Source organism: Psittacula echo (genome assembly GCF_963264785.1).
Source record: "Psittacula echo genome assembly, chromosome: 2".
Taxonomy (NCBI): Eukaryota; Metazoa; Chordata; class Aves; order Psittaciformes; family Psittacidae; genus Psittacula; species Psittacula echo.
The window spans coordinates 134,877,731-134,890,233 of record NC_137737.1 but is presented as its reverse complement, the minus strand read 5'-3'; the positions used below and the strand labels follow the sequence as shown (position 1 = coordinate 134,890,233).

Below are 12,503 nucleotides of genomic sequence, written 5' to 3'. Positions count from 1 at the left end.
AACAAAACATTATTACTGCCATATCATCTTCTTGAGTTACTTGTGCTTTAAACTCAGAAAAGTCTACCATAAAACAATAAAAAACACAGTTTGCAGTCTCTAGTTTAGTGCTCTGGAGTGAAGAAGTATAAATGCTCGTATTTGGCTTTTACGTCTGGGCAAGGTGAGGCGCAGAATGGGAACACTCAAATGAGTGTCCACATTAGAGAAAACAAGAGTTGTCTGAACCCTGTATAAGAGAGTAACTATGTGAAGCCAATGCTGATCTTTGAAATGTTCAGTAATACAGTCAGCATGTTTCCTTGGATGAATCTGGATGCAGCCAGGTGCGAGGTTTGAGATAAGAGTGTATTCCCACAGTCTGCAATGGATGCAGTGTTACTTTCATTGAGGTGCTCTTATAGTCTTTTACCTTTTAGAGCTATGACTCACACCTGAATGAGATGCCTAAGGTAGCCCACGTTAAATGATGAACAGAGATTGTCTAGCAATATTGTATAATATAAAAAAATATCTAATTAAACTCCTGTGATGAAAGAAGGAATTTGATGGATCACCTCTTTTGGCTATTTTTTCATGTGTATTTGATTCGCATTTTGCTAGGTCCAAAGCCCTGAATGTATGAATGCTAGTGTATCAGAAAAAATGAGCTTCATCTTGGGACATAAGCTTACTTAACAGTAAATTTATTGCTGGTCATGATTTTGGTTTTGTAAGTTGCAATACTGAGTATTGCTTAGTACTAGATGATCTCCAGTCTTTCCTGATAAGGTTTCCTGTAGCAGTTTTGGAAAGGAGGGAGGGAGGAAGGAAGAGGAGAAGACCATACAACAGTGATTTAAAGCATGCATTCAGCATTAGGTGATTTGGAGGAGAGAAGCTATCATCCCTTAAACACTGCTGCCAAATTGGTAAATCTTATTAATTGTACCTATTCCTCCTTATGTGAGTTGAGGTTTTGGCTACTGCATCCTTTGAAAATGATCAAAAAATTAATATAAAAGTTTTGCCCATATATTCTTTTGTTGCCTCTTGCACGATGTATTCTGCTAACTAAAATGGTTTCTTATTGCTGGAAAAAGTGAGGATGGTGATTTTTTAAATTAGTTTTCAACAAAAGAGATCAGGTGAGATTGTTGTCTCAATACCTGGCATGCAAAAGCAATCTTGAAAAGCACTTACAGATTTTGCATTTTCTTCCAAAACCTCCTCTTCAAATGGCTCAAGCTTTAGGTCCTTTGAGGCAGTTGAAAAAAACAGAAATATACGAGGCAATACTACATCTGTAGTCTGCTCTTTTTAACAAACTACTCCAATAGCGAGATTCTGTTTAATCTCCAGAAGTTATAATTAAATCCCTTCTTTATTAGCTGTAAGTCAAATAGAAGTATTGTTTGCAATATCTTGCACGCTTCAGTGGTTAAATCCAACCCTAGCTGTTCTGTACAGTTTTATTTATAATGCTGATCAGGTGATATTTCATTTGTAAGAAATCCACTTTTCACAAATGTGTAAGACAGATACCTTCTGAAGTTGTCATGTGGACTATGGACATGAGCAAGGATGGTGATTTCAATTACAGAATCAACTAGGTTGGAAATGACCTTTAAGATCATCAAGTTCAACCATTACCCCAGCACTGCCAGGACCACCACTAAACCATGTCACTAAGGGCCTCATATACACAGTTTCTGAACACTTCCAGGGACGGTGATTCCACCACTTCCCTGGGCAGCCTGTTCCAACGTCTGACCACCCTCTCAGTGAAGAGGTTTTTCCTAATACTCAGTTTAAACCTCCCCTGGCGCAGCTTGATGTCTTATCACTCAAGACTGACCCCCACCTCACTATTACCTCCTTTCAGTTATTTGTAGAGATCTATAAGGTCCCCTCTGGGCCTCCTTTTCTCCAGACTAAAAAACCCCAGTTCCCTCAACCTCATTTGAAACAAACTATCAGCTACCATTCTGCAATCATAAAACTTTACACAGAAGAAACTTCCCTATGGGGGTTAAAGGTTGCAAGGGACTGTTTTTCAGCATTGCTCCAAGTCAGATTTCTGAACTACTGCACTTGCTTCTGAGGACAGGCAGGGCAGCAGCAAACAGATGCATCTGGGAGGCAGCAGTATGCTTTCTTGGCACACAGACTGGATGCGCACTTCATGAATCAGTGATTCATGCAAACACTGTCTAGTAATGCACACACAATGAGCATTTACATGCCAGGCACATGCACTACCTTCGAGCCCAGTGCCATATGGATATTCTGAGAAATATCTATATGCCTGACAAAAAGCAGACTGATTTGCAGTAAGCAGCTGGAGCAAGATGTGCTCTTTGTTAGTGGTGTTTCACATCCTACTGCACGCAATTCTTGTGTAGGAAAGATAAAAACATTCTGCTTCCTGCTGGGTGAGGATTGATTAACCTCAAGGAGCAAGTGTTTTGCCAGTACAAATACTGTACTCATGGGAAAGCCAAGAAGAGGTGTGCAGATAGAATCCAAATGACCAGGGGACCCACACCAGCAGCAGGTGGCAGAGCAAGGCAGGAGTGAAGCTGCAATTGCACTAAGTCCAGTGTAGCTTTACTTCTGTAGAATGTGCATAGAAGGGCATGACATGCATGATTGGAGGGAAGAAAACACAGCTTTTAATCGCTCATTTGTCAGTGCAGACACTTCAGGTAAAAGCCCTGAGGGAAAATGCATATTCCTGTGGCTCTTCTATACTTACAGTGCCTTTTATTTCTAGGGGAAACAAATGGAAAAAGAGAGGGAAGGAATGACTCAAGTTGTACTGGAAACTCTCTACTAAGGTAGCAAGAAAAGTATTCCATTTTTTTCCAGAAAATATGAATGTAGAAAAGAAAAAAAAAAGGTATTATTTAAGGAAAAAAAAGACAACTTATGAGACTGATTCATGGTTAAATTCACCTTTGACAGAAGACAGCAGAAGAATTAGACAACACTAAATCCTTCACCAGGTAGTTTTCCAGTAGCAAACACAGATGGGTAACTTGCCAGCCCCCTTAAGAAGTTTTAAAAGGTCTATGCCCTGCCACTGCTTCCCTTTGGCACTGAGATCCTTTTCAGGCTGAGGTTCTCTGTCATTTATCTGTAGCAGATCTGATCATTTTCTAACATCCTTGTTAAACATCCTCAAGTTATATACTACAAAATGGTTGGCTGCTTTCTGTAATGCTTGCAGTGCATTAGTGCTGTATGCCAGGTCTCTTTTTTCAGTCAGATTCTTTTAAATGTTAAGTTTCCTTGAACTCCTTTTGGCATCAGTTCATGTCGGGAGGCAACTGTGGCAGGACAGGGGGCTGCTGTTTCCAAAGCAGAGCTGGGAGTAAAGCTGGACCAAAGGTGGGAGTTGTGTTTCATGATGGACTTTGACATTTCAAAATCCAACTTTTATCTATTCAGAAAAAAACCAAGTTGCTACTAAAATGTCATTAATGTGGCAACTGCTGTGTAATTGCTTTCCTCATGCAGAAATGACCTCCGGGAGGAAGCTGCTGTGTGCAGGTGGATGGGTATGCCCTGGCCAGAGGCTTATTGGAATGAGCAGACCGTGAGGAGCTACTGAGCACAGCAAGGAGCAGAGTGAGCGGCTGACAGAAGTTACAGACAGTGCCACAGAGAACGACCAAATTTCACAGCTGGTTAAGGAGAAATGATGCGAGAGACTGTCAGACCTCAGGGATAACCGAAGGAAGTACTGAGCTTTTGGAGAGCAGCCTTACATGGCCAGGGGTGACTGCATCAGTCATGCAGCTAATCAGTTATAAAGCTAACTGAAGTACCAAATTTTGATCCCAAAGTGGGACCAAAGGGTAAAAGTAATTAGGAGCAGTTTGTTCATTTGGGAGGGAGCAATGGCAGAGAAAGGTCATCTTTCTGAGCCCTGTGCCAGATCACCACCATTTATTCTGGCTTCTTGTCTAATCCCTCACTTAACTATTTTTTTCTGTGTGTATAATTTGCTATTGAACTCAAGCTGCACTAGCAGGCGAGATGGAGGAGACACTTGTCTGCCACGACCCAAGGTCTGAGCCAGTGCCTGGCTAAGGGGCATGGATACAGCCACAAACACTAGATAAACTTAAAGCCCATGATAATGTTCACAGGGGAACATCCATCCTGCTCAGCTGGGAAGAAGGATCAGGCTGTTGCATATTCTTCATGTTTCTGTAAGTGATGCCTGTCTGAGGGTGCTGGTGAAGGTACGTGTGCTGCTGTGCTTTTGACCTATGTTTCTGGAGTATGTGCACAGCCTCATTGCTGGTGAGCTCTGACCTGCACAGAGGAGCAGCATCAGCCTGATTGAAACTGGAGCAACTCCTGGGTGTGAGAGCAATTCAACCTAAAACTTCGCCTCTAGTAGACCAGGAGGAAGAAATCCCCTGAGTCCCAAATCCTTGAATACAGCTACTCCCTTAGCATCTATCCAACATTAGCTGTCTGTCCTTCAACAGAGATACTTCATGTAGAGAGCAACACAGGAATTTAAAACCTTACTTAAACCCCTGCTTTCTTCTCCAAAAAGAAAAAGTCATCACACATAGACATAACCAAAATTTTAAAAGCTAGGGTAGCATTCAATCTCATTGAAAGAAAAAAGAAACAGGTACTTTCTCTACAGACAGATGTTACTCAGGTTTTTACAAGGCCCTGGAAGCCCCGGTTTCATTGGATCAGATGGGTCATTTGTCAGATGCCCAGATGGCTCTACTTTGGCATGGGAACTGCAGGCAGTCTCCGGGCTCTGTGAGCTGGTGCAACCACCTCCCAGACAGGATGATAAGATTTGCATTAGCTTTTGGCTGAACTGTACTCAGAGTACAGTTAAAACACTCAGAGTGTTTTAACCTTTATAAATCAGTTTTCTCTGGTGGGGAAGGAGGAAACACAACTTTATGTCAAGCTCTAGTGGGAAAGTTCAGAGAGGAAATGGAAAAAAAAAAAAGATCCTAAAAAGAGAGACTTGTCCCATGTTCCTGAAAACAAGCATAACTAAATACAACAGAACCCTCCAGTCATAATGTGACTATTCAATTCTTGATGAACAGCTGGATCTGTGATGATGGAAAGGGGAAAGGAAAACAGAAAAAAAACATGTCATACTCTGATGAAGCAGGAAAGAAGGTGGAAGGAAAAATATAGGGATTTAATGGGTGTTAGCTGTCTTAGGTGATGTTTCACTCACTGATTGGAAAGGCTGTGACTGGGACATGGAAAGCAGTTGTGGTTTAAAGACTTCTTTACTGAAAAGACAAACAGGTGAAAAGAAACACACACCTTCTTTTCCAGCCTGTCAATCAGGTTTTGGAGTCTGTTTATCTGGGTCATCCACTGGCCGTTTTCCTCCATCCAACCTTTGGAAAACATAAATAATGAACATTTATCAAATGTTACACAATCCTGAAATACAGCATATTCATTTATTTTACAAAAATATTTGGCTTAGCTGGCAATTTATTTTGGTTCTTGAAGATTGTGCTGCAACTAGTTCCATGTTCATTTAGGTGTAACTAAAGGAAAGCATGATTTTGACTATATGAATTATTTTCTTTCTTTTCAAGATATAACTGAAATCCAATACAGAATGAGAACTACATTCTAGATTAATACATTCAAGTGCTTTTGAAATCATGCTGGTACCTCAAGAAAGAAACACTCTCCTCTGCAGATTTAACCAGCTCATTACCTGAGTACTTCTGCTCAAAATGCAAAAATAATCTGGGAGGGGGGTGTGTGCGTGAAGGTTTTCTCTATCTTAATATTTTTCTTAGTTTGCCGTTTCTTTGTCTTCTTTATGTAAAGGTTTCTCTAAGAGTAGGAGTCAGCTCTTCTGCTGCATAGCAAGCGTGTCTTTGGGATTCCTTTCAAATACATCCCATGGAGGGACCATGTGTGTGTCTTGACTGCAGTTCCTCTTTCCCCTGAGAGCATCCGTGAAAGTGAAAGCAAGGCAGTTAAGAATGTCTGAAATATTCTGGCATGGGCAATACAGCTCTAGTGACAGGATCTTACTTCCCCCTGCAGACACAGCAGAGCTGCTGTGGGAACCTGACTTCAAGGACATTGTCATAGCCAGTCTGTTGCTGTTCTTAGGGTCCTGATACAGTGTTTCCAGCAGAATTCCAGGATTATTCAAGGTTAAGAGTATGAATGTTCTTTCCAAAAAAACCAAAACAAATCAAAACACAACATTCTTATGAACAGTAGAAAAGAATTAATTGGGTGTACATCTGCAGCTAAGTGATCTAGGTTTCTGGCATGGCATGTTGAGGAATCCTGATATTGAGGGATTCCTGAAGGAGCCTCCTAAAATAATTGTAGAATGGCTTGTATGCATTGGGAATAAGGGGCTTTTTCTTCATTCAGAGAAGGGCATTTAGCTGCTACAGCTGTTTTCATACTTAAACTCTGACGGGTTTTCAGCTTTTTAATAGTTATCTGCAATATGCTGTCTTTAGGGCTTTCATGTATCCCCTAATTATGGTATAACCTTGTGGTGGACTCTATAGCTAATTTAATAACATTAACTTGATGTCTTTGCAGCTAATGACCCTTCTCCACCTTTCCAACAAAACAGCATTCCTAGGTGCTTGATGAATTCATAGAATCATAGAATAGTTAGGGTTGGAAAGGACCTTCAGATCATCTAGTTCCAACCCCCTGCCATGGGCAGGGACACCCCACACTAAACCATGTCACCCAAGGCCTCATCCAACCTGGCCTTGAACACCGCCAAGGATGGAGCATTCACAGTTTCCCTGGGCAACCCATTCCAGTGCCTCACCACACTTTGAGTAAAGAATTTCTTCTTCAGATCCAATCCAAACTTCCCCTGTTTAAGTTTGAACCCATTACCCCTTGTCCTGTCACTACAGTCCCTGATGAATAGTCCATCCCCAGCATCCTTGTAGGCCCCCTTCAGATACTGAAAGGCTGCTATGAGGTCTCCATGCAGCCTTCTCTTCTCCAGGCTGAACAGCCCCAACTTTCTCAGCCTATCTTCATATGGGAGGTGCTCCAGTTCCCTGATCATCCTCGTGGCCCTCCTCTGGACGTGTTCCAACAGTTCCATGTCCTTTTTATGTTGAGGACACCAGAACTGCACACAATACTCCAAGTGAGGTCTCCCAAGAGCAGAGTAGAGGGGCAGGATCACCTCCTTTGACCTGCTGGTCACGCTCCTCTTGATGCAGCCCAGGATACGGTTGGCTTTCTGGGCTGCGAGCGCACACTGAAGCCGGCTCATGTTCATTTTCTCATCGACCAACACCCCCAAGTCCTTCTCCGCAGGGCTGCTCTGAATCTCTTCTCTGCCCAACCTGTAGCCGTGCCTGGGATTGCTCCGACCCAGGTGTAGGACCTTGCACTTGGCATGGTTAAACTTCATAAGGTTGGCATCAGCCCACCTCACAAGCGTGTCAAGGTCCCTCTGGATGGCATCCCTTCCCTCCAGCGTATCAACCGAACCACACAGCTTGCAGCAATATTGCAGCAATATTTTTATTAGGATTGATCCATCCTCCACTAGATTCTCCTAGAATGAGATTTTGGGTTTGAGATGTGCAATTTATGCCTGTGGTGACTTCAAATTTCGACCGATTCAAGATCGATTATGTTTTGTCATAATAACTTTTATATCTTTTTCTCCCAAGTCATAGAAGTTAGCAGCAGAGGAAAGACTAAAGACACTGTGTCTTGTCTCTTTATATGGATAAGACATGCCCCTTTTAGAAGACTTTCTAGCTCCCCATCTCTACTGCAGCCATATTTATAACTGTATAATGATCTGATATCATATAGCAAAGGTGAAGCTAGAAAATGTTCTACAAAGGCGCAAGCATCTCTGAGCCTCTCTAAAGTCTGTGGAAAATTTTGCTTTGCTAAAGCCTCAAGAAAATACTCAAGGAAACACATATGTGCATGTTGAGAGCTGTTGCTGGCATCACCCACAGTGTGAATGTGTATGTCAGTGATTGCTCTAAAGAGAGAGAAAGGTCATTTATCAGAAACTGAAGAATTTTCAACACATGCTCTTGATATGCAAATTCAGTAACTTGCTCATTTTCCAGCTGAGAGTTCCTGTGGCACCTGGACTATGTTTTGATCAAACAAAGAAATCTTAATACTTGGGATGTACCATGGGTGTGATATGTAGAGGAAGCAGTGTGGCTTTACCTGAAAAAGTACAAAGGCTAAAGAAGTGCTGGCTTGAGAGTTGCGCACACACACACACCTGCGGTATTACTGTGCACATGGGTAGCAGGCAGTAAGGAGGAAGACCAAGTGCTGAGACAAACACAAATCTTGTATGTTTTTTCTGTATATGTGTGTGTATGCGTGGTTTAAATATCTTTAAAATGTGAAATGCTATACCTGTGCTAAAACGAGGGCTGTTTGGTGACAGGCTGTTATTCCTCTGCAGCCTTCGAGCTGAGTGTTCTCCTGGCCACTGAATTGAGAGCACTTCTGGTTTTACTGGATCTTGTCTGCACAGAAACAGGAGACTTTATAAAGTAAAAAAACAAAGGTTAAGCTGGTGTAAAACCTATCTTTGAGGGAGAAAAAGCTCAAAGCTGGTGTTTGTGATGTGGTTCTGACCTGACCTAATGAACCATTCACACCGTTCCCTCATTCTCATGAGTTTCACAACATCTCTGTGGAGGAACTAGGGCCACAAGAACAGCTAAAAGTGAGATATGAACTTTAAATGTTGACTCCTTCAGCTTAAAGATTGAAAAGATAAACAGTAACATGTATCTGATAATAAGGAAGGAAAACTGATGAGAATTAGCTAATACTGGATGGAGAACAGATACATTTCTGGGACTATGAGCACCCTTAAATTAGTTTAGGAATATGTTAATGGGATTTTGATTCAGACAGTTTGCCTCTGGGTTAAGCATAATTGAAGATGATTTTACATAGGGACTGGGGCATCTGCACTAGGAACTAACTTGTTTTCTCCAAAATAGCTGTAGTTGAAGTGCTGAGTTACCCTGGCTTTTCCATTGCTACTCCTATATTCCTTCAGTTTGCAGGGTGAAATGTAAAATGGTGTTGGAGGTTCACGGTGACCCCTCTGCTCACACCCTTCACTGCAGCTGGGCAGGAGGTTTGCTCACCTCTCCTGCCGCGTCTGTTCCTCTGTGGTTTCCATGGCACACTCCACGGAGCTCTGGAGGGACTGAAGCTGGTTCAGTGTTTCCTTCAAAAGAAAGCGAGTCACAAACTGCTCCAAATTAGAAGCTTCCTGATAGTCCTAAAAAAATAAAAAAATAAAGTAAGGATTTGCCTACTAGGTTAGAGGAAGGATTCAGATTTAATTCAGAAAGGAAGCAGCCTGGATGTTTTCATGCTTATACATGTGAACCACATAAGCAACCTATCTTTACATTTTGGGACCAAAAGACTTCTACATTTCCAGGTTTAAATGCTGATCCCACCCAAGCTGAGAGAGCGTCACAACATCATTTCCACCTCCAAAAAACCCTTTTCCTTACATTTCTTAACTCCAGTTGATGGCAGTACCACATTACTTCGTAAGTGTGGAAAAGCCAAGATATGATTGACAACTGCAGAACTAGCTTTTATTCAGCTCCACTCTTGTGAAAGAAGTTTATCGAGCCCACTGACCTGTCTCTGACAGTGATTAGGGGAATAGTCTTTGAGCAAGGCACATGCCTAGTGATACTCCCGGAAAACTCCACCAGCACTTTGGCTGGAGGACTGCCTGTGCCAGAGAGATTGCCCTCTGAATTTAACAGTCTTTAACTGATTTTTGTTCCTATAATTTAATTATTTTTGAAACCACGTATCAATATATTTCACAATTACACTAAATGGATCCAGAAGTTCCTTGAGTTGGAGCTTGGTTATTAGAGAAGTTTGCACCTACATTTAGCATAATATAAAAAACCTCTTTGTGGTTTTCTCATTAGTAAATATAATAGAGAGGATAGACCCCTAGAGCCTCTGCTTACTGTGTAGAGCTCCCATCTGGAAAAGGGAAGGAAAATGGACTTCTATCTCTAACTGTAAATGAATTTGTTGGGTCCTACTCTGATGAAAGTATGCTGGTGTGCATTTTTCATATGCCCTAAGTGTGCTTATGTGTGCAGAAATCCCATTCAGCTGATCCTGAAAGCCTTTGGCTACAATTCCATCTAAAATGGTTTCATAAAATGTGAAGTACATTGAACGAAAGATTTCTCTAGTCACCACAGTTGAAGATGGATTGACGGTCTGTTATCTCCAAGCTTTAAAGAAAACTTGTTGTTTGAATGTTGTTGCCTCCTACTCAAGCTGACAACCCATTTGAGTATTTTTGGCAATGCATATGAGTATTTTCAAGCTCTTCCCTATTCTTCTCAATGTGAAATGCCTTTTTGACTTTTAGACTTCTCTTAGAATTTTTGCATGTATGTGTTTGCAATCAGAACACAAATGTGGGACGTTTTGAAATTTGTGTGTAAAATAAAAGGACTGAGTTAATAGCTTTAAAAGCATTTTGCTCTCAAGTGAGAACAGTCAATTCACGATATGTGTTATTAACTTAGTTCTTGTTGGAAGACTTCTGCTAGAAAGATCTCAGATGTTAAACCACCCATGAGTCATTGGAACTTACGTTGCCAGGAGCAACTTCTATATTTACTTCTGTCTTCAGATGAATCAGGCGTAAGCCTCTCTCCAACAAATAACTTCTCATTTATACATTTTTAAAATAGATTTTCATGGGAGACTGTCCACCTTTTGAATGAATACCTTAGGCTCACACCAGCCTTACAAATAACATTTATGGCAACCTTTATGATTAGTATATCTTATTATGCAATAGCAAAGCTTATTTTCTTCTTCTGCTTCTACATTGTCTTCACTGCAACTGATTTAAAACTGGTGCACCTGGCAGACATCATTTAATTTCATGCTGATGGGAGGGGATCATACAAACATTAGCTCTGTAAAACTTGCTGCTCTCTGAGGCTGGCTGCTTTTTGACTCCTTTAGAAATATTTCCTGCACCTGAAAATCGTTAAGATTTCAGGGTTTTTTTTCCCATCAGAACTACTACAAGTTTGCGCATTGCACCAGGATTTAGTCTTTTTTCTCTTCCTGTTCTGTTGTTCTGTAAGTTCTATACTTGAAAAAGACCTATGGAAAAGGTCTTTGTGATCTTTAAATACAGCTTACAATTACAGGTACACAGAGTTTATTTCTAAAGATGGGCCACGCAGGCAGGATGCTAACATATCTGTGCGAGTCTAGAATTATCAAAGACTCTTTCCTTATGCACATTTTACCCAAACAGGAGTGCTTACAACTCTTCTATACAGAAGACTTAACTCTTTTAATGAGTAAATGGCTACTCAGTATTTTTCTTTAAGTAATGGCTCTAAGCCAGCAAATCTGAGCTCACAGCAATGTTGGACAACTTTGACTCCTGCCCACTGAAAGATAACTATGCCTACCTGTCCTTCTCAAATTCTTCAAAGGTCATGGAAAAAACTATTCAGCATATCTAATTGTCAGCATTATTATAATTTAAGTCACGGAGGAAAAAAGATTGGCCATTACAATTCAACTTAAAGCTGAACTCCAGCTCTCAGCAATGAGGAATTACATGCTTTGTTATCATTTCACCACTCTACTTCATACAGAAAAATGCTTTCATTTGCATTTCACAAGAGGCACACTGGTACAAGATTTCATTAGGAGAAAGGCATTGTTATTTCTGAATTAAGAAAAATGTGTATTAATTTATTAAGTGTACATTATGGTAAAATCAGCATAAGTGGCATGCCCAGTATTTCTATTCTTCGTGTATCGTGCCACCAATTAATAATAGGACCCACAGATGGTGTCTATATATAAATTAGAAAAATGACCTGTTTAATTTCATTAGCTGCAAATTCCCAGTCATTAGCATATACATTATACTGCACAGCAGTTTGAGTAGTCCACATGAAATAAGTCTGTGTTAACGTATCACTCTGCTTGTTAGTTTTACTGATTGTGACTGAATGAGGATAATTTTCCACATCTACCTCATCAAGACACAACTGTGACCTTTGTGAGTAGCTAAGATTTGAGTTCCCATTAATGCAACTGAAAATACACATACTTGGGTGATTTCTCTGTGGAAAAGGTCACTGTGGTCTTTAAAGCTTGCTTACAGCTGTGTTAAAAGGTTCAGAAGAGGTTCTCCTTTTATAACGATGGAGGTGGTGGGGCTTTAGGTATCCACATCGCAGGAGTCCACATCTCAGGGCCACCACAGGTTCAGTCATTCTCTTGATCCTCTCAAGTCCTGGTGCCAGCCCCAGTTCTCTCCCCCTGGGAGACCTGACACCATACTGATCCACTTATCACAAGAGCAGCTCCTTGAGATGGAAAGGAGGGAGATACCTGTGTTCACTGACTTGGGACATGCAAACTAAATTTGGTTGGGGCAAAAAAACTCTGACATCTCTCAGAAG

At 41.1% G+C, this 12,503-nt stretch overlaps 1 protein-coding gene across 1 annotated transcript in view; it reads right to left on the bottom strand.

Moving 5' to 3' along the window:
• The window catches only part of NECAB1 (N-terminal EF-hand calcium binding protein 1), a gene marked incomplete at its 3' end in the record, with an annotated part of 54,918 nt that overhangs the window by 5,939 nt on the left and 36,476 nt on the right, over positions 1–12,503 (bottom strand). Inside the window, exons 6-9 of the mRNA XM_080610651.1 lie at positions 9,153–9,289; positions 8,404–8,516; positions 5,308–5,384; positions 1,183–1,236 (exon numbers count right to left, since the gene is read on the bottom strand). Coding sequence (XP_080466777.1) covers positions 1,183–1,236; positions 5,308–5,384; positions 8,404–8,516; positions 9,153–9,289 — 381 coding nt within the window. The remainder of the gene's footprint in view (positions 1–1,182; positions 1,237–5,307; positions 5,385–8,403; positions 8,517–9,152; positions 9,290–12,503) is intronic.